The sequence below is a fragment of the Odontesthes bonariensis genome, chromosome 17 (genome assembly GCF_027942865.1).
Source record: "Odontesthes bonariensis isolate fOdoBon6 chromosome 17, fOdoBon6.hap1, whole genome shotgun sequence".
Taxonomy (NCBI): domain Eukaryota; kingdom Metazoa; phylum Chordata; class Actinopteri; order Atheriniformes; family Atherinopsidae; genus Odontesthes; species Odontesthes bonariensis.
Window position 1 is genome coordinate 4,099,475 of NC_134522.1, and position 21,854 is coordinate 4,121,328.

General features: G+C 43.0%; 2 protein-coding genes across 2 annotated transcripts; one reads left to right on the forward strand and one right to left on the reverse strand.

Moving 5' to 3' along the window:
• Positions 1–1,850: 1,850 nt before the first annotated feature.
• Positions 1,851–16,984, reverse strand: LOC142366254 (gap junction beta-7 protein-like). The gene is made up of 4 exons (XM_075448086.1): positions 16,804–16,984; positions 8,932–9,158; positions 6,232–6,533; positions 1,851–4,574 (listed from the first exon to the last, which is right to left on the reverse strand). The coding sequence occupies exons 2-4, from the start codon at positions 9,100–9,102 to the stop codon at positions 4,232–4,234; spliced, it is 816 nt and encodes a 271-aa protein (XP_075304201.1). The 5' UTR covers positions 9,103–9,158; positions 16,804–16,984; the 3' UTR covers positions 1,851–4,231.
• Positions 16,985–19,657: 2,673 nt separating this feature from the next.
• Positions 19,658–21,630, forward strand: LOC142366622 (tripartite motif-containing protein 16-like). Its single transcript, XM_075448578.1, has one exon. It carries the CDS (start codon positions 19,658–19,660, stop codon positions 21,434–21,436), a length of 1,779 nt encoding a protein of 592 aa, XP_075304693.1. The 3' UTR covers positions 21,437–21,630.
• Positions 21,631–21,854: the final 224 nt, after the last annotated feature.

The following is a 21,854-nucleotide window of genomic DNA, read 5'->3' on the forward strand; positions in this document are numbered from 1 at the left end:
CAGCTGCAGCTCAGGCTCATGTTGCTATAGTGATTCCCAGAGGTGAATATATTCAAGGGTTCTTGTCTGTTTTCGAGATATAACTGAATAATGAGAGATTGCATGTTATGTAAGGTCAAAAATGTTGGTCTTTAGACTGTTTTTATGCCGCCTGTTTATGGTCGTGGGAAAAAGAAAGTACACCCTTTTCCAAGTCTAAGGTTTTATGTATCAGAAATATTAAATAAACCCTTCATCAGGTGTTAAAACTCAGTAAATCCAAACTCATGAACAACAACACACGACATATTACACTGTCCATCAACCTGGGAAGGGTTATAAGGCCGTTTCCAAACTATCTGGAGTCCATCGTTCCACAGAGAGAAAGATTATTCACAGGTGGAAAACATTCAGGACAGCTGTCAATCTGCCCAGGAGTGGACGTCCCAGCAAGGTCACCCCAAGGTCAGAAACCCAAGAGCTACATCTCAGACTCTGCGGGCCTCAGTCAGCATGTTAAAGGTTAAAGGTCACCCCAAGGTCAGAAACCCAAGAGCTACATCTCAGACTCTGCAGGCCTCAGTCAGCATGTTAAAGGTTAAAGGTCACCCCAAGGTCAGAAACCCAAGAGCTACATCTCAGACTCTGCAGGCCTCAGTCAGCATGTTAAAGGTTAAAGGTCACCCCAAGGTCAGAAACCCCAGAGCTACATCTCAGACTCTGCGGGCCTCAGTTAGCATGTTAAAGGTTAAAGGTCACCCCAAGGTCAGAAACCCAAGAGCTACATCTCAGACTCTGCAGGCCTCAGTCAGCATGTTAAAGGTTAAAGGTCACCCCAAGGTCAGAAACCCAAGAGCTACATCTCAGACTCTGCAGGCCTCAGTTAGCATGTTAAAGGTTAAAGGTCACCCCAAGGTCAGAAACCCAAAGAGCTACATCTCAGACTCTGCAGGCCTCAGTTAGCATGTTAAAGGTTAAAGGTCACCCCAAGGTCAGAAACCCAAGAGCTACATCTCAGACTCTGCGGGCCTCAGTTAGCATGTTAAAGGTTAAAGGTCACCCCAAGGTCAGAAACCCAAGAGCTACATCTCAGACTCTGCGGGCCTCAGTCAGCATGTTAAAGGTTAAAGGTCACCCCAAGGTCAGAAACCCAAGAGCTACATCTCAGACTCTGCGGGCCTCAGTTAGCATGTTAAAGGTTAAAGGTCACCCCAAGGTCAGAAACCCAAGAGCTACATCTCAGACTCTGCGGGCCTCAGTCAGCATGTTAAAGGTTAAAGGTCACCCCAAGGTCAGAAACCCAAGAGCTACAGCTCAGACTCTGCAGGCCTCAGTTAGCATGTTAAAGGTTAAAGGTCATGACAGCACAGTTAGAAACAGACTGAACAGGTATGGCTTGTGTGGAAGGGCTGCAGGAGAAAGCCTCTTCTCTCTAAAAAGAACATGGCAGCACAGCTTAGGTTTGCAAAGCTGCATCTGAACAAACCACAAGACTTCTGGAACAATGTGCTTTGGACAGACCAGACCAAAGTGGAGATGTTTGCTCATAACCAGATCCAGAACCGTGGCCTCAGATCTGGAAGAGCTGACTTTCATCCCGGCTGCTTCACACTCAGCTGTGAACTGAAGGTCAACAGAACCACATCATCTGCATAAAGACGTGACCCTGAGGTTCCCAAACCAGACGCCCTACGCCTCCAGAACAGGATCGGTGACCAGGGGCAGCCCTGGTGGAGTAAACCAGCTCCACTTTGTTATAAATGGACTGAACAGCTCGCAGCACCCCCCACAGAATCCATCAGGGGACACTGTATTGTACAGGCAAACATGCCAATGTCCTCTTTTCTCCAAAGAAAAGCATCTGCCAGCAGTTGATAATAAGTTATTTTATTTTACACACAGTTAAAAAAATACACCACAGCCTGCTTTAAAAGACACTATCGGACCTTATCGCGACATCCAGGATGACTCCAAGTCGAAACATCAGTGAGTATAAAGACAAAAGTAGAACAGAGGTTGTCCTGTAGCATCCCATAAACTGTACATAAACTTTGCTCTAAATTCACATGAAATAATCAGAAAGTATTATTTATGTAATGACAACTTCAAAAAGAGGACTCGTTATGCTCATTTACATGTTCTGAAGGGTAGTTTTAGTATCCTCTCGTGGTAATAAAGCCCTGCTCCAGAATGTGATCCCGTTGGTTTACCGGCCGGAGTGGCTGCGTGGTCTGATATGCAAATGTTATTCAGAGGCCCAGTGCTTTGATAAAGGAAAAATCTGCATGCGTATGAACCATTAAGCTTTAACTTTAGCATTAGATCTTTGACCCCAGCCCACCTTTTTTACAATCCTGGATGCACAAGCTTGTGCTACAGATATCCTCTCGGGTGGTCGGTTAAGGCTTGGCTCTGCCTCACAGAACAAGCCGGGATGACGCCGAACTGAGACCCCATCGACTGGAGCAGCTTTGGTGAGAAAGTACTGACGGACAAGCAAGGCAGCCGCTCATTTAAGGAGCTGGCGAGCAAAAAAAATGCAAACAGGAGCGGTTTCTGTGGGACAAGTCGGCATGTTTGCATGATGTTAGAGTTATTATTGAGTAAAAAAACGTGTAAACGTTTTGTCCGGCGGTCGAAATGTTCCTTTCACTGGAAATCTGTCCATTTCATGCTGGACTCGGTGCCTGTTTTCCCTTTGATTTGGTCTGATATGTAACAAGTAAACAGGAAAAAGCCTCAAAGTGAACAGCTGAAAGGGGGGGTTTCAGTGGAGTCGGACATAAACTAACCTCCTGTGTTTGAATCCTGAGACAAAGACTGTCGAGTTTTGATCTGTTTGATCGGTAACTGCAGCTTCACTTGTAAACATACTCATAAAGCCTCTTCTGCGGTTTTGAAATGACTTTGCAAACCCTTTAAATGCACCAAAAAATACTTTAAAAAAATCATAATGTGGGGTGGTCCGTGGTGTAGTGGGTTGAGCAGGCGCTCCATGTACAAGAGGCTATAGTCCTCGCTGTAGCTGGCCTCGGTTCGAGTCCCACATAACACCTCATCCTGACTGAACGCGAGCGAGCGATTGATAAAAAGTGATCAGAGTGCGTACTTTTCAATCAGCCTGTCCTGACATGTCGCTCCATCCAGCGATCACGCCAACCCCATGAAATCGCCCGCGTTGTCTCTATTGGGACGACATTTCGTGGCGGCGTCCCGTTCTTATTGGTTGAAATGAACACGCTGCTTCCTGTTGACAAGCTAGTTAGCAACAGGTTAGCATCACTCAGGGAACAATGGACGAGGAGAAGCTGATCTTTACCGTGGAACAGCACCCGGTGGTTTATGACCCCAAACACCCGAACCACAAAGATCTGAACCGAAGGGAGCCGGAGAACTCGGTCTGAACCAATAGAATCACTCCTGACAAAATCGTCACGCTGCATATCAGGACACCCTCGCGAAATTTCGTCGTCGTATCGCATTAGTGTCGCTCGCTTTCAGTCAGGATGAGGTGTTAGACGGCCCTTTGCTGCATGTTGTTCCCCCTCTCTCTGCCCCCCTGCTTCCTGTCCTATCCAAAAAAGGCATAAAAAGCCCCCAAAAAATACTTTAAAAAAAGAAAAAGCACAACGTGACCTCTTTGAAGCCTCATCACTGAGGTTCCTCCTGACGGGATTCACCAGGAAAGCAGCTGAAGTTACGACGCTCGTATTCCTTTTCCTGTTTCTGTCTTTGGTCCAACCGTCAAAGTTATCGGCTGACCAGAAATCCTCTACAAAAACGTGGAATTAGAGAAGCTGTGCAGGGTAAATGAGGGCATCAGTAAGGACGCAGCCCCAGCTTCAGACCGACAGTGTCAGAAGAAGAAATAAGAATCCACTGGTTGCAATCGTTATCTCAGATTAGTGGTTAATGATGCTGTTAACAGTGCTGAAGATGTCAAAACACAAAATTTACACATTACATTGTTGATTCGCGATGAGCATCGCCCCACAGATTCCACTCGTGCTCTAAAAGACGCCATGTTTGTCCTCACACGTCAGTGGAAATGTATCCAGCCACCTTCAGTCCTCATAAGCAGCCGCCCGTCCTTCCGAAGCAGAATCACGAATCTTTCGTGTGCTCTTGGATTACAGGCTTACCGCACACAGGAACAACCCTTTCAACGGTGTCAACAGATAAAGAAAACGCTAGTCTTTTGTGTTCCTGTTGACGAACAATCGTCACCAACCCCTGGTGTTGGGACTCTGTCCTACAGCAACGTACTCGCACTCTTTTCTCTGGTTTTCTCCCTCTTGTTCAGAGACATCTGGCTCTCAGTTAGAGTCGGATCGGTCCTCCGATACTGGGACCTGGGAGGGGCAATGATATTGAGCTCGTGTTGGTCGGCGAACATGACCCTCTCGTTTTCGTACCGGATCTTTGAGACTTTAACGATGCGTTTGCAGATGAGGTAAATCATCTCGAGGATACACATAAAGATGCACAGGGCGCTGGACACCACCATGAACAACATGAAGATCTTCTTCTCTGTTGGACGACTGATGAAGCAGTCGACGGTGTTGGGGCAAGGCTCCAGCGAACACTTGGACAGCCTAACAGAACGGATCAGAGAGCGGGTTATTACTGCTGCAGAACACCTTTGTTTTCATTTAAAGGGATAGTTCACCTCTTTTGACATGAAGCTGTATGACATCCCATACGAGTGTAACAAGGGTTACTTTGGCTTGTGTATAATTCCACAAAATTATTGTTTTTAACCTGACAAGACTAGTCAGGTGGAACTTTTGTTTTCTTTTTCTCTTTCTGTACATTCTTTTATGGGGGAGCAACATTTGTGACAAAAGACACGGTCCCGCCAAATCTTTTTTTGTGATGTTCGGTGAGGAAAGGTGAGCTCCCATTTTGTCTTTTATATTTGGCATTTTATTTTGTCAGGTATGCTCCATGTTTTACTTTTTTGTGCTAATGTTTCCCTGGCTAACTAATGTTTGCATCATTGTATTCGCGGCTCGTTTTTGTGATGTTCGGTGAGGAAAGGTTGGAAAATAAAGACCTTTGAAAGACCTTTGGTGTGGTCTCCATTCGTTCTAACCACAACGCAGAGGTTTCATACCGGTTACATTGGGCAACATCATTTCTGAACATCTTCTTACCCCCTGCTGCGTCCTGTGAGCCGAGTTCCAGCCTCGTTTTGGTGTTGACGAAAGTAGTCCTAGTTGGCTGTGGTTTAAAAAATAAAGCGTTTTGCTTCTCAGAACAATATGCGTTCAACAGAGTAATACATTTGCATCACAAAATGGTTCTCCAGGAAAAAGTCAGACCTCACAATCGCTTGGCCCTATTTTCTCTCCCTTCGTATCACTGCCTGCTGCCGACAGCCGACAGCTGCGCCTGTTATGGTGTTTGCTGCTTGGAAAGTTAACGTAACCATGTCTGACTATTTTTCCCAGTGGCCACTCGTGGTATTGCAACAACAAATCCCCTGTGGCCCAAAAAGTATTTTTCCCATAGACCGCAACAGTAACAGAGATGCCTGTAAAACTGCTCACAGGACACCTCCAGCTGTAACCGCTGTTATTTACTAATCTTTGTATTCTATGTTTTTAAGTCGTGGACTTTTTATCCGTCAAAAAGTTTTCTAACGGCCAGAAAAGTCGTCACAGCTGTGCACGTGCACGTCCTCATCGCCCCGGGGCATGATGGGAGGCCCCAAAGCATCATGGGGGTTGACTCTACTGCGCATGCTCTATGGGCCGCATAACGCGGAAGTAAACCCGGAAGTCAGAAACTTTTTCGGCATATGCGCCAGGCGAGCAACTTTGTTGAAATCAACGGCGGCCATTTTGCGGTCCGGCATCCAGATAATATAACACATCCATGGTATTGGATGTCATACAGCTTGCAGCTTACAGGCGCGGCAGGCGGCAGCAGGCAGTGATACGAAGGGAGAAAAAATAGGGCCAAGAGATTGTGAGGTCTGACTTTTTCCTGGAGAACGATTTTGTGATGCAAATGTATTACTCTGTTGAACGCATATTGTTTTGAGAAGCAAAACGCTTAATTTTTTAAACCCCAGCCAACTAGCCGGACTACCTTCGTCAACACCAAAACGAGGCTGGAACTCTGCTCACAGGACGCAGCAGGGGGTAAGAAGATGTTCAGAAATGATGTTGCTAGTATGGGATGTCATACAGCTTCATGTCAAAAGAGGCGAACTGTCCCTTTAAGATAGTAAGTTATGAGCATTACTTGGGCAGGTCATATCCATGGTAGATCCGATACAGAATATAGAGAAACGATGCGTCGAATCCGGCTTTGAAGACCAAACTCAGCAGGTACGTCCACCACAGGCCGCCTCTCTTCTTGCCAGGATTGGCATACAGATGAGAGCCGTTGTGCAGCTCTACGTATTTCCGGTCCTTCCCCTCGCGGTATTTAACGTGAGCCATCACCATTAAAGACGGGCAGGTCACAAAGATCAGCTGCAGCGCCCAGAGACGGATGTGGGAGATGGGGAAGATGTGGTCATAGCAGACGTTGGTACAGCCGGGCTGCAAACAAAGTGGTTTATGAGTCACAACTTTTCTGGAACTGCTAATTCCACAGGTGACAACAGGACAAGTTGTTGCATTCATGCAAGAGAGTGTTTTTAAGGTTAAAATGGTAAATACAAAACAGTTTAAAAGGTGTTAATGCTGCTTTAAAGAACAACTTTTAAGAGAATGCCTATAATGTGTTAAGCCTGCATTCTGTCTACTGGCCAGCAGGGGGAGGCATTTAGAAGTCTGTCAGCCTGAGAAAAATCAGCTCCACTTCCCACTTGATTTGTGACCTCAGGACACATTTTCCTCTCTGGTTTCAGGTCTTATTTAATAAAATTTGATGTTCCCTGTTAAAATAAAGGTCCCATTTGGAATAAATGGGAGAATATGAATAGTCCATCACATTTACTGCAGCCGAATTGCGGTGATGACTAAATGGAAGCACACGCACCAACAGGTGATGTGATGGTGGGGTCTCAAGTAAGTTTCAAGTCTTAGCTTTAAAGTCTCAAGTAAGTCCCAAGTGTTAGCTTTCAAGCCTCAAGTAAGTCTCAAGTCTTAGCTTTCAAGTCTCAAGTAAGTCTCAAGTCTTAGCTTTCAAGTCTCAAGTAAGTCTCAAGTCTTAGCTTTCAAGTCTCAAGTAAGTCTCAAGTCTTAGCTTTCAAGCCTCAAGTAAGTCTCAAGTCTTAGCTTTCAAGTCTCAAGTAAGTCCCAAGTCTTAGCTTTCAAGTCTCAAGTAAGTCTCAAGTCTTAGCTTTCAAGTCTCAAGTAAGTCCCAAGTCTTAGCTTTCATGTCTCAAGTAAGTCCCAAGTCTTAGCTTTCAAGTCTCAAGTAAGTCCCAAGTCTTAGCTTTCAAGTCTCAAGTAAGTCTCAAGTCTTAGCTTTCAAGTCTCAAGTAAGTCTCAAGTCTTAGCTTTCAAGTCTCAAGTAAGTCTCAAGTCTTAGCTTTCAAGTCTCAAGTAAGTCTCAAGTCTTAGCTTTCAAGTCTCAAGTAAGTCCCAAGTCTTAGCTTTCAAGTCTCAAGTAAGTCTCAAGTCTTAGCTTTCAAGTCTCAAGTAAGTCCCAAGTCTTAGCTTTCAAGTCTCAAGTAAGTCTCAAGTCTTAGCTTTCAAGTCTCAAGTAAGTCTCAAGTCTTAGCTTTCAAGTCTCAAGTAAGTCTCAAGTCTTAGCTTTCAAGTCTCAAGTAAGTCTCAAGTCTTAGCTTTCAAGTCTCAAGTAAGTCCCAAGTCTTAGCTTTCAAGTCTCAAGTAAGTCTCAAGTCTTAGCTTTCAAGTCTCAAGTAAGCCCCAAGTCTTAGCTTTCAAGTCTCAAGTAAGTCTCAAGTCTTAGCTTTCAAGTCTCAAGTAAGTCTCAAGTCTTAGCTTTCAAGTCTCAAGTAAGTCTCAAGTCTTAGCTTTCAAGTCTCAAGTAAGTCCCAAGTCTTAGCTTTCAAGTCTCAAGTAAGTCTCAAGTCTTAGCTTTCAAGTCTCAAGTAAGCCCCAAGTCTTAGCTTTCAAGTCTCAAGTAAGTCTCAAGTCTTAGCTTTCAAGTCTCAAGTAAGTCTCAAGTCTTAGCTTTCAAGTCTCAAGTAAGTCCCAAGTCTTAGCTTTCAAGCCTCAAGTAAGTCCCAAGTCTTAGCTTTCAAGTCTCAAGTAAGTCTCAAGTCTTAGCTTTCAAGTCTAAAGTAAGCCTCAAGTCTCAGCTTTCAAGTCTAAAGTAAGTCCCAAGTCTTAGCTTTCAAGTCTCAAGTAAGTCCCAAGTCTTAGCTTTCAAGTCTCAAGTAAGTCCCAAGTCTTAGCTTTCAAGTCTCAAGTAAGTCAAAAGTCTTAGCTTTCAAGTCTCAAGTAAGTCCCAAGTCTTAGCTTTCAAGTCTCAAGTAAGTCCCAAGTCTTAGCTTTCAAGTCTCAAGTAAGTCCCAAGTCTTAGCTTTCAAGTCTCAAGTAAGTCTCAAGTCTTAGCTTTCAAGTCTCAAGTAAGTCTCAAGTCTTAGCTTTCAAGTCTCAAGTAAGTCCCAAGTCTTAGCTTTCAAGTCTCAAGTAAGTCTCAAGTCTTAGCTTTCAAGTCTCAAGTAAGTCTCAAGTCTTGGCTTTCAAGTCTCAAGTAAGTTTCAAGTCTTAGCTTTCAAGTCTCAAGTAAATCCCAAGTCTCAGCTTTCAAGTCTCAAGTAAGCAGAGGTACCTGTTGGTCCACCAACCAACAGGTACCTCTGCTTGTTTTATTCTAAGATGATGTCACCAGGATCGGTTTAGAGACTTTAAAAAAGGTTTTCTCAGGTTAAAACTAGGTCTCTGATATTAACTCGTAAAACCAGTGGAATTCCTCCACAAAGAGGAGTTAGTTTGCAGCCTAAGTTTGCTTAAAGCTTCTCACTGGATATGTGAAATCCAACATAAACACGTGAAAGTGTGTTTTTTCCGTGGATCTTACCTGTCGTGTGTTACACACAAAGTCTTTGCTCTCGTCTCCCCACACCCTCTGGGCCGCGACCACGAACACCAGCACGCGAAACACAAACACCATGGAAAGCCAGATCCTCCCGAATGCGGTGGAGTATTTATTAACTCCACTCAGCAGACTCTCCAGTCCCGACCAGTTCATCCCTGCTGCCGCCGCCGCCGCCGCCGCCTGGGACAGGAAATAACTTTCTTCGCCCTCTGCGTAGAATAAAAAGTCAAATTCAGACTTGTTGGAAGGACCGGCCACACCTTGCAGAGTTGGTGACGTGCATACGTGCACGGGCTTGCATGAAACACTCATAATAACTGAGTAAACATCCCAAACGAAACCTGGCGTTTAGAAACATTGTTTGATTTCATGACTGCATGACTGAGTGAAAGCCTTTCTAACCTTTATATTTATATTGTGATTCAGGCTCCTCGCTGGCAGCCTTCTGGGATGAATAAAGTTTTTATTATTATCATTATTAAGAGGTTACATGTAGTGGAGTCACTGTAAGGATAATAAAGATGTGTTTTTATGTTGATTCGTTTTACCTGCAGTGGATAGATGTGTTTAACATTTGGTTACGCGGATTAGAAAAGGTCTGAGATGTGATTTTAGAGGCTGATGCTACAGTTTGAGCAGAGAAATAATATCCTGAAGTTATGATTCAGACAAGTACACTGAGAGCAAGAACAGTCAATATTGTAACAGAGTCAACAGTGAACATTTGTTAGTGTTTGAGGGAGTCAGAGCCAGTTAGACGTCACATTACCCGTAGTTTTGCATGTTGAGCTGGTTTGTAAAGAGGAAAAATGGTGAGATGCTGAACATCGTCTTCTGTGCTCAGCATTCTTCACTTCCTGAAATCTTGGATCGTGTGATTAGAACCACAGTGTTTCTTTTCTTAAAAGGAACAATTCTGCTTTAAAGATTCTTAATCAAAGGAAAAATGTACGTTACGAACGTGCAAATAAGAAGCTTTAGTGTAGCTTTAGTGTAGCTTTAGAAGCTTTAGTGTAATTTAGCAGATTACAGTGTTCTTCATCTGAGCTGGGTATGTTAAGTATTAAGTTTTGCCATTTGCTTTTCCCTCACTTTCCATGTTCAGGTCATTAGTTTCACTCACGTCACCTGCACTCATTCACTCATCAGTCCCCACAGTCCTTGCGCCATGCACATATACCTTTCAAGCTAAGCTAAGCTAAGCTAAGCTAAGTTTTTTTCCAGGGCTGTGTTCGAAACCGCATACTACATACTACATACTCATCGATCAGACAGTATGCAGAGCGTTTACCCACAATGCATTTCTCTCCTGCCCGAGCCGAAATCAGCCGGCCTGAAGCTGATTTCTCTTAAGCTCTAAACTCTGTAAACTTTAGCAACATGTGAAACATTTTCAGGTGAGAAAGTAGTCGTTTAGATCCCCAACGTGTTGAAAACCTGACAAAATACCGGCTGTTTACCATTTTGTTCCCACGAATTCGGCGCTACTAAAGCTAGCCGCAGTGAGCTAACACACTTCCGGTTATTTTCACAAAATAAAATACCCGTTGCCTTTTATCATAGGGAAAGCCATTACCATACAATTAGTGCTTTTGTTTTGAAAACAGGAAGTGAACCTACCCTCGTTGTAGCTAGCTTGAAACTGCCGTTTTGACAGGAAATGACGATCGGCGACGTCACGTTACGTTGCATCTTGGGTAGTTTGAGTATGAGTAGTAACCTCATGATGCATACCCAAAATTTCAGAGAATCTAGTATGCATCCGGGAACTTAAAAAAAGTTAAAGTTAGTAGGAGTAGTAGGAGTAGGAGGAGAAGTATGCCGTTTCGAACACAGCCCAAGTCATGTTCTTTGTTTTGTCTTAGTCATGTTTTGTTTTCATAGATCTAGTTTTGTCATCCGGCTCAGCCGCGCCTTATGTTAACCTTGCTCTGTTTTCTTGTGATTAATAAATCAAGCCTTGTTTTTTAAGTCCGCATTCGTGTCCTCACGCATCTTAACAGTGTGCTTCTGTGCTGCTGCCGAACGAGCAGAGGAAACACGACCAGAGAGGTTCTACCGAGCAGTCCAACCCAAACACAACTTCAGGCATAAACCTCCTGCCTTACGTCTGGTTCCTGAGCTTATGTAACCGTGCAGATGTGTTTCTCACGTCGCACGCAGTCGGTCTACGGTGGTTTCTGCTCATAGTTTCCATCAGAGCAGACTTAATACATCAACTGGGATGTATCTGCTGCTTTATTCTGTAGCTCAAATCAAATCAAATTTATTTGTGTAGCACATTTCATGTACAAAACAATTCAAAGTGCTTCACATAAAATAAAAGCATTGCAGCAGGGAGTGTAAGAAGCATTAAAAATACATAAAAGAATATAAAGACAAACAAATAAAACTAGAAAGCTGCAAGCAGCTGTATGCGGGACCGAGATGTGCGCACGTTGGATGTGCGCACGTTGGATGTGCGCACGTTGGGCATGCGCTGGACATCGTAGTCGCGCAGCTCTGCCCACATGCACGATACCCTCTGCGTACGTACGAGCACATAATAACCCCAATGCGGAGGGGATTTTGAAAATTTCTAGGGGGCGCCACTGAGCCATTTTGCTCCGCCCACACACGATACCCTTTACATACGTACGAGGTCGACAGGGTGGACGTGTGCCAAGTTTCATGATCTTACGATGATGATAAGGCTTTCAAACCACAAACGCCATCACACGATTTTCACCGCCTGGCCACGCCCACACCGTTCAGAGATTGGAAACGTTTCTCCATGATTCTTTCCCCCCATGTCTTAAGAGTAACCTGGCCAAGTTTGAAGCTTGTAGCAGTAAATCTGTAGGAGGAGTTCGAACAAATGCGAGATGTGGAAAAAAAAAGACGTTTCCAACCACCAGCAGGTGGCGCTGTAGGTGGATGTCACTATGTTATATGTACGCGTTCAGGCTGGGTCCAGCATTCACCGTATGAAGTTTGGGACAGATTGGATAATGTTTGTGGTAGTTATAAGCAACTTCATTTTTTGTGGCGAGTGATGGCGAGTCATCGAAATTTGAGGCGTGGTCACGGCCACACCCTTTAAGTTTTGAAAAAGTTTCTCCCCCCATGATTTTCCCCCCATGTCTTAAGAGTAACCTGGCCAAGTTTGAAGTCTGTAGCATTAAATCTGTAGGACGAGTTCGATCTTATACAAGGTGTGGAATCGGTCAAAAATGGCACGAAAACTCACTTTCCATCCAAAATGGCCGCCTTCCTGTGGACGTGGGACCATGGCGGCATGAGACTTTTTTGTGCGTCTGGGCATGATGAATGAGTGTACCGAATTTCGTCGTCCCACGCTAAACTAACCCCTATGCGGGGACCATTTTTAAGCATCGTAGGGGGCGCTACAGAGTCAATGAGCGACTCCCAAAAATATAAAGTTTAGATTCTTTCATGTCGTCGACTGGCAGGTGGCGCTCGCAAAATTTCCTGAGTTTTCGAGCACATCTTAGCACATCAGAGGAAAACAGGAAATAAAGTCCATGTGGGCTGTGGAACGTTCTCCCCTGGCCTGTGTGCTTTATCTCACAGCCGAGGATAAGCCAGTGTTTAGAAAAGAGTAAAATATTTGGATTCAGAAAACATCAGTGACTCAGCGCCGAGGACTTTGTGCTTTTTCGCCGTTTGGATGCTGACTTTCATTCAGACGAGCCCTGAGCACATGGATCCACTACGTGGATGATTATCTTGTCATAACTCGTCTTGGTACTTGTGTCTTCCTTCAGCCTCAGAGAGAAGCTTCAGCCACAACATTAAAACCACTGACGGAATACAGAACTTTTGGAAGAATATTCCAAAGGAAATTAAACAGAGTATGGGCATTAACCTCCATCTGGAACCAGAACTTTACATTTTGATTTATTATGATTTATAATTCCTGACGGTATGACAGATAAGAGCTCTAAATATTTACTGAGAGTCCTGCTGCTGATAGCAAAGAAGACTGTAACAGCTTCCTGGTTGAAACCACGGCCTCCGAGCATCATGCAACGGAGAGACGGGGTAAAAAAAATGTGTTTATCACAGCAAGACTACAGCTGAAAACAGACATGTTTGATAAAAGACGGTCATTATTAGTACACACTGGAAAAAATGCCCCTCCAAAAATAAGTAAGAAAAACAAAAAATAAAAGACGTTTTTGCTTGAAATAAGCAAAAAAATCTGCCAATGGAACTAGTGAAAATCGGCTTGTCAAGATTTCTTGAAATAAAATGTGATATTTAGGACTTTTGAGATAAAAGTGATCTTGAAATTAGCTTAAAAACCTCTTCAAATGTAAAAAAAAAAATGCTTGTTTCATGTGAAATATGACTCAAAACAATTTGTTTTCAAGACTTTTTCATTTAACAAGATATTCCAGATGTATTGTCTTCAAACAAGTCCCTATATCTGGCTGAAATAGCACTTGTTAGGCAGTTGTGTCTTATATTAAGTGTAATGAGATATTTGGACTAGAAATGAGACAAATATACTTGGTAAGACTCAGATTTTTTTCCAGTGTAGGCAATGCCGTGACTCTAGTTACCTCTATATTCATGTTTTTCTTATTATTTTCTTATTTATTTATTTTTAATTACAGGAGAGTAGGTTCTTTCTTTTTCTTTTTGTATGGTTGTTTTTCTCACCTGTAAAGGGCTCGTATTAACGCAGAATGCTCGTTAGGGCACATAGAGCGAAGAAAAGGATTGGATTAGCGGAAATATGACGTAAAGGTGCAAAACAGTGACTGAAATTTACAAAGATCTAGTCAGTGGAAGAAAAAACAAAGAGAGAAAGGACTTTTAAAGAACTTTACGTAAGTATAACTGCATATAATATACACCCCCTCTGTGTTTGTTGAGTTTGTGTTTGTATGTATGTATATGTCAAATAAAAAAATCAGTTATAAAAAACAAAAACCACTGACGGGCCTCATTATTATGGCTCACATCAGAAGGATGTGAGTGACTTTCTTCAGGCGAATCAGATTTAAACCAGAGCGACTGACATTTGCAGGTGATCAGATAAGATGTGGTTTGACTCGCTGCACACGGATGAGTCAACTATGTGCGTTACGGGACTGAATCCTGAGTGTGTTTCTTCACTTTGAAGGCATTGTTTGCTGTGAAAGGTTGAGAGAAGGTAAACCAGGTTCCAGGCAGGCGAGTCATGGAGCTAATTGCATCAGTAGCTGTCGCTGCGTCCACGAACATTACGTCCATGACGCTTTAATGCTGCTGTAGGTACCAGATCGGCTCGGGTAACATTCATGTAAACTGTACCTTTTGTGACCTTTGCCCTGAGTCCATTACTCATTTGTTCTGGTTGTGTCCTCATTGTTAAAGATTTCTGGCAACATTTTTGTAATTTTGTTGACTTAAAAATATCAGCAAGCTTCCAGTTGTACTGGGAACACGTCCTGTTTGGGTTTCAACTAAGTGGCAAAATGAATCCGAAGGTTTTCTTTATTAATTTATTAATTATCAAAGCTAAATTTCACATACACAAATGCAATTTTTTTTAAAAGAAAACCAAATTTCTATGTTTTTTTTAATTGAATTAAAGCAATACTTGCTCACAATTAAACCTTCAACTAATCATAAAGCAAAAACAACAATATGGGCTTGTTCCCAACTTGGGATTATGGACGAACTGTTGTCCTAAATCTTTGTTTTTTTTGTTTTTTTTACACAAGACTCCTTGGCACATATGTCAGTTTGTTCAATAGTTTTCTTTTTGCAAGAGTTTTGTGACTGTCATTCTCTTATTATTATTCTTATCCTTATGCTCCCCTTGGCTGGCTTTTTTTTTTATGTTATGTGCACATTTATATGTCGTTATTCTGCTTTGTTGCAAATAAAGTTCTAAAAAAAAAAAAAAATCTTAAAAAAAAAGATTGGCTCGGGTTCCGTCGTCTGAACACGTCACACAAAATGGCTGCACGCTTGAATGGTTGTACATTGTGATGGGCTGTAGTAGCCATAGTAACCGTAACTAGGCGCTGTGCGTCGGAGAGTTTTTTCTCGGTCTTTTCGGTGATCGGCAGCAGCTACGGAGAGTTTTTACGAAGAAATGAAATATTTCCTACAAAATAGTGAATACCACCACGAGCCCCAAACCTTTAAAATCTAGTTTGTTTAGTTTAATCATTTTGGCCTTTGGTTCACTCTGAAGAGAAGCTTCATTTTCAGTTTTGTGTGCTGAGCAGCAATAACCTCTTTGACTATATGCGTGTCGACTCCTGCACATAAATGTACATAAAACTTGTAAAAATTGTTCTGTTGGATATGTGTGTATATACATACACTACATATATATATATATATATATATATATATATATATATATATATATATACAGTCCAGGTAAATAAGACAAATACACACACTGAAAAATGAGCTTAAAGAAATAGCATCTATCTATCTATCTATCTATCTATCTATCTATCTATCTATCTATCTATCTATCTATCTATCTATCTATCTATCTATCTATCTATCTATCTACAGCCAATCACAATGTACTCCCATTCAAGCGTGCAGCCATATTGTGTGACGTAATCAGACGACGGAACCCGAGCCGGTAAATATCTTGAGACTCGGGCCCTTACAATCACTGATCAAGTTGGTGTTGATAGACTCAGATCTGACTTTCAGCAGCCACATCAAAGCTGTCACCGAGGCAGCTTTTTACCACCTCAGAAACATCAACAGAATTAAAGGTTTCCTCTCCCAAACAGACCAGGAGAAACTCAATTCATCCAACGGCAGCCAATCAGGTTACGCTCCATTGGACAGATCAGCCATGTCCACCAACGCGGGTGATGGTGCTTCGGTGAGTGAGTTTACTTTATTTGCCATTTGTGTTAGTAAAATTGAGTAATAGATACTGACATTTTTTAAGTGAATTTTTTTAAGTTGAATTTTTTCCACTGAAATTTTTTAAGTGAATTTTTTTCCACTGAATTTTTTTTATGTTGAATTTTTTTAAACAGAATTTTTTGAAGTTGAATTTTTTTCCACTGAATTTTTTTTAATGTTGAATTTTTTTTTCAATGTTGAATTTTTTTAAGTTTAATTTTGTTCCCACTGAATTTTTTTTATGTTGAATTTTTTTAAACAGAATTTTTTGAAGTTGAATTTTTTTCCACTGAATTTTTTTTAATGTTGAATTTTTTTTTCGATGTTGAATTTGTTTAAGTTGAATTTTTTTCCACTGAATTTTTTTAAGTTTAATTTTGTTCCCACTGAATTTTTTTTAATGTTGAATTTTTTTTTAGATGTTGAATTTTTTTACACTGATTTATGTTTTTAGATATAGATTTTTTTTACACTGTTGGTTTTTCAAATTCAAAGTCTGATTTTGATGCATTTCCATCCAAATTCCATATTTAGAAATTCGTACTCAAACTCTGATGGCACAGAAAAACTTCCATAAAGTTTGACTCTGAAAAACAGGTCCCAACCTGCAGGCCTGGAGGGAGCGGAGCTCTTGTCTTGGTGCTTGATTCCACATAACGCAGCACATCTTTAGTCGTGTTGTTAAGGCGTGCAGCTGTTTCTGTGGGATCTAAATCTGCTCAAACTTAAGGCAAAAGTGGAAAGTTTTAAACTTTGAAGCGTCTCAGGGGAAGATTTGATTTCTTTTTCGCTGCTTTCTCTGAGTCAGAGTAAAAGGAAATGATTCCTCTGTCATGTTTTCCTATGCGCTCTCTGAACCGCAGCCTGTGGAAACTTTTAAGCAACCCCAGCCACAGTTTCTCTGTTTACCCCTCAGGTCCGAGTGTGAGAGCCAGTAAAAACAAATGAAATCCAAGGAAATCTGAGCCTTACCTGGTGCTGAAACGTCGGTCGAACGGCAAAGATTAGCAGGAGAGCAGCGACTGCAGGAAAGAGAAAAACTCCTGTTTCTGCTTCCTCGCCCTTTCAGAAAATCCTGCCGAACCAGATTCAGCTGCTGCTGCGTCACCAACGCACACACACGTGGAAACAAAAGGCTTCGCCTGTCCTGTCTTGTCAGTTCTGCGGGGAATGAAAGGAGAGTCGACTACGCTGTAACTGAGAAACCCGACGAGCTCCTGGTGAACAGATGAAGAAGCAGAGGCATCAGAGAGGGAACATCCATCCCTGCTCAGAAGAATTCCTGTGGGTGGGTTTGTGTTTCGGAGAGGACGGCCACACCCTGAACGTCTGGCTCTCAGAGACCTGAAATATGCTCTCAGTTCAGCTCACTGTGTCAGTGACCGAATGCAGATGTTTACTTGGAACTTCTTAAGAGACGAATGTTGCAATAGGTTCAGATCTGACTTTCAGCAGCCACATCAAAGCTGGAAAAACTGGAAAAAATCAAAGTCTTACCAAGTATATTTGTTTCATTTATAGTCCAAATATCTCATTACACTTAATATAAGACACAACTGCCTAACAAGCACCATTTCAGCCAGATATAGGGACTTGTTTGAAGACAATACATCTGGAATATCTTGTTAAATGAAAAAGTCTTGAAAACAATTTTTTTTTTAGTCATATATCATATGAAACAAGCTTTTTTTGACATTTAAAGAGGTTTTTAAAGTGATATTTTGGAGTAAATTCAACCTGGGGTCATTTGAACCGTGATATCCAGCCAAGTAGCCCACCCAAAGTTTTTTCGATATTGGCTGAACATCAGCTGAGTTACTGAGTTATCCCGAATAGCTTCGTACAAGCGCTAATGGATCCTGGTAGTGTCTCCAAAATTACCACACTAAAATCACATGCCATGACACCAAACTTCTACAGTAGTACAAATATGGTCTGTACTCACAAAACGATGCATTTGGAAGTTTGTACATAGTCCAGGAGTTTATTATTATCAACACAAGCCTGATAGCTTCTCTGCAGCTAAAGCTGCGTCGACGTCACTTCCTTGATCTGGGAGCTTCAAAGTAAGATGAGGGTTGATCTACTACTGTAGACAACAAAGCAAGGCTGCTCAATTTCTCCATTGATAAAATAAATCCACAACTCTACGACATAAAAATTCATAAAAAACCATGTAGAATATAGCATATACTTTGTTGTCTACAGAAGTAGATCAACCCTCATCTTACTTTGAAGCTCCCAGCTCAACTGTGTTACCACAAAGAGCCACATTATTTGGAAAACTGACCGAATTCTCTCCGTTCCATCCGTCTGTTCTTGACTCGCTCTCGTCTCGCTCACATCAGCGCTGACATTAAACCCACGAACCGAGCAAAATGAGTCAAAAACAGGCGTGTTTGGAAAGCTTCTTCCCAGTGAGGTGACAGAAGAAGAGGCTAAAGAAAGAAAGCTGCATTTTGAAGACATGTTTAAGCGTTACCATAGCGACCAGAGAGCGTTAGGAGGCAGAGTCGTTATATCAGGACGCTGCTAATAAAGTTACACACAAGTACACAGTGGATTCAAGTTTATTATTATATTTACTAAATACCACAGAGTCTGTGTTGGTTTATCATTTTAGTTTTGTAGTATTTATCCGCCACGCCTGAAAGGCCGGTCCGTGAACATATTGTCTGACATTAAACCGGTACATGGAGCAAAAAGTGTTGGAGACCGCTGCAGTATTGAACTCAAACGAAGCGGAGCCGCGGGTTGGCCACCCCTGACCTAAAATATAACAGATAAAGGCAAGGGGCTTGAAATAATCTTACAATCGTCGCAGAACTTGTCCACTGGTCAGGAGCTGGGCTATAGCACATGAGCAACAGAACCGTGCGGCTCCAACTCATCCAGGTATGGCTAGTAAATTAGGGCATAACGCCCCTCACATTGTCCTCCAGCATTGGGTCGGACTCTGCCACTTCGAAAAATGTGTCAGGATCCGAGGATGATTCGGAGGAGTTGTCCCTGTTGTAGCTATGACAGATGTCAGGATCGTTCCGGAGTGCACGTCATAGGTCACGTGACGGACTAATAGGAAGCTCGCCGGCACTTTTAAAGGCCGTACAAACTCAATTTCTCTATCATAATGATTAAAACCAGCGTCAAGTGACTATTTTGTATGTGTACTTTCAATGTGTTTTATGTATATTACAGTATTTTCCACGTGTCATGAGGTCTTTAACTTCACGACTCCTGATTTTTCACCCCCTCATGCCATGCCACGACCCCCAATTTAAGCTAAGTATTTATCCATGCTATGTCAAGTGTTTTGTTTTGTTTTGGTCAAGTAATTATTCCACAGTTTAGGTTTTTGATATCCGGCTCTGCCGCGCTTTTTGTTTGAACTTTGTTTTATGTGCTTAATAAACCCAGTTTGCTTTTTCCATGTCCTACCACCCCTCCCCACCCTGACAGATACACAACAACAAACACAAGAGGTTTCTGTGGTTTCCACTTTGGGGAAAACTGAGAAGCAGAGATTCAAAAGAGCTCAAACTAATCTTTGGTCTCTGACTGATTAGTAGTCCCAGATAGAATTGAATGGACTGAACTCTGATAACCTCCCTGTTCCTCCTGCTCTCACCCACAGCAGCTCAGCTCTGCCCACACCTTTCCTTGTTCCCTCCCCTTCAGATCTGCAGCTCATGATGGGCGTAACCAACAGGAAGTGAACCGACCGGCTCTGTTCTCTGCACCGACACGTCATTTATAGCTCAGAGCTCAGAGCAGTTTCAGCTTTGAGGAAGTGAAACTCACTCAGTCGCTGCTGCTAAACGGTGAAATGGCGCAGAAAGGAGTTCAGCTGGAAGGAGAAATTCTCCAGTGTTCGATCTGTTTGGATCTGCTGAAGGATCCGGTGACTATTCCCTGTGGACACAGCTACTGCTTTCACTGTGTTAAAGGCTTCTGGGATGGAGAGGATCAGAAGGGAGTCCACAGCTGCCCTCAGTGCAGGCAGACATTCACAGCGAGGCCTGTCCTGGGGAAAAGCACCATGTTAGCAGCTTTAGTGGAGCAGCTGAAGAAGACTGGACTCCGTGCTGCTCCTGCTGATCACTGCTATGCTGGAGCTGAAGATGTGGCCTGTGATGTCTGCTCTGGGAGGAAGCTGAAAGCCACCAAGTCCTGTTTAGTCTGCCTGGCCTCTTACTGTGAGGAACACCTTCAGCCTCATTATGATTCAGCTCCACTCAGGAAACACAAGCTGGTGGAGCCCTCCAAGAAGCTCCAGGAGAACATCTGCTCTGATCACGATGAGGTGATGAAGATGTTCTGCCGTACGGATCAGAAGTGCATCTGTTATCTCTGCTTAATGGATGAACATAAAGGCCACGACACAGTGTCAGCTGCAGCAGAAAGGACTGAGAGGCAGAGAGAGCTGGAGGGGAGTCGGCAGCAGATCCAGCAGAGAATCCAGGACGCAGAGAAAGATGTGAAGCTGCTTCAGCAGGAGCTGGAGGCCATCGATCAGTCTGCTGATAAAACAGAGGAGCACAGCCAGAAGATCTTCAGCCAGCTGATCCGTCTCCTCCAGAAAAGAAGCTCTGATGTGAAGCAGCAGATCAGATCCCAGCAGGAAGCCGAAGGGAGGCGAGTCAAAGAGCTTCAGGAGAAGCTGGAGCAGGAGATCACTGAGCTGAAGAGGAAAGATGCTGAGCTGCAGCAGCTCTCACACACAGAGGATCACAGCCAGTTTCTGCACAGCTGCCCCTCAGTGGCAGCACTCAGGGGGGCTACACACTCATCCAGCATCCAGATCCGTCCTCTGAGGCACTTTGAGGATGTGACAGCAGCTGTGTCAGAGCTCAGAGATAAACTACAGGACATCCTGAGAGAGGAATGGGCCAACATCTCACTGAGAGTCGCTGAAGTGGATGTTTTACTGTCACAGCCAGAACCAGAACCAGAACCAGAACCAGAACCAGAACCAGGACCAGGACCAGAACCTGAACCAGAACCAGAACCAGAACCAGAACCAGAACCAGAACCAGAACCAGAACCAGAGAGCAGAGCTGGATTCTTAAGATATTCATGTGAAATCACACTGGATCAAAACACAGCAAACAAATATCTGATACTGTCAGAGAGGAACAGAAAAGTGACAGTAATGAAACATCCTCAGTCTTATTCTGCTCATCCAGACAGATTCACTGACTGGTCTCAGGTCCTGAGCAGAGAGAGTCTGACTGGACGTTGTTACTGGGAGGTGGAGATGGGAGGAGGAGGAGTTGATGTAGCAGTCGCATACAAGAACATCAGCAGAGCAGGAGGAGGGAATGAATGTGGATTTGGTTATAATGACAAATCTTGGGCGTTAAGATGTGACCAAAACAGTTATTCATTTTGGTACAACAACAAGGAAACCTCCATCTCAGGTCCTCAGGCCTCCAGAGTGGGAGTGTACCTGGATCACAGAGCAGGTATTCTGTCCTTCTACAGCGTCTCTGGAACCATGACTCTCCTCCACAGAGTCCAGACCACATTCACTCAGCCGCTCTGGGCTGGAGTTGGGTTTCCTTGGTGGTTTGTTTCAGGAAGAAGTTGCAAATTTCTCAGCTGAAAAAGGAAGCAGCTGAAGGTGCAGTGAGTTTTAATCTGTGAGTTTTCATTTTGACTCATTCTGTGACTCATTTAGTCCCATCGTGGTGTCATTTCTAAGCTGTTCAGAGATTTTCAGGGAATCAGTGATTTGTTGATGTTGTTCTGTTGACGACTTTCTTTTGTTGGATATCTCGATATTCTTTGACTAAAACCGACGGCCCTGATATTTCTTTATGTTCTGATTTTTACAGCCAAGACTTTCAGCTCAGTTTCATGTTGGAAGACTTTCTGTTGAGTCCAGACGCTCAGCTGACAACAAATGTCTGGATTCAAGGTGACGACGTGATTTAGATTCATCTCCCGAATCTTTTGATTTGTACTTCTGTTGATGGTTCAGTTTCTTTCAACCGTCTTTACCAAAACTGTTTAATCACAGA

Excerpts from the sequence above, each read along its gene's own strand:
- LOC142366254 (XM_075448086.1), bottom strand. The coding sequence starts at position 9,102 with ATGAACTGGTCGGGACTGGAGAGTCTGCTGAGTGGAGTTAATAAATAC. Across the intron at positions 6,534-8,931 it reads TTGTGTGTAACACACGACAG|CCCGGCTGTACCAACGTCTG; the intron begins GTAAGATCCACG and ends CTTTGTTTGCAG. Across the intron at positions 4,575-6,231 it reads CATGGATATGACCTGCCCAA|GCTGTCCAAGTGTTCGCTGG; the intron begins GTAATGCTCATA and ends CCGTTCTGTTAG.
- LOC142366622 (XM_075448578.1), top strand. The coding sequence starts at position 19,658 with ATGGCGCAGAAAGGAGTTCAGCTGGAAGGAGAAATTCTCCAGTGTTCG.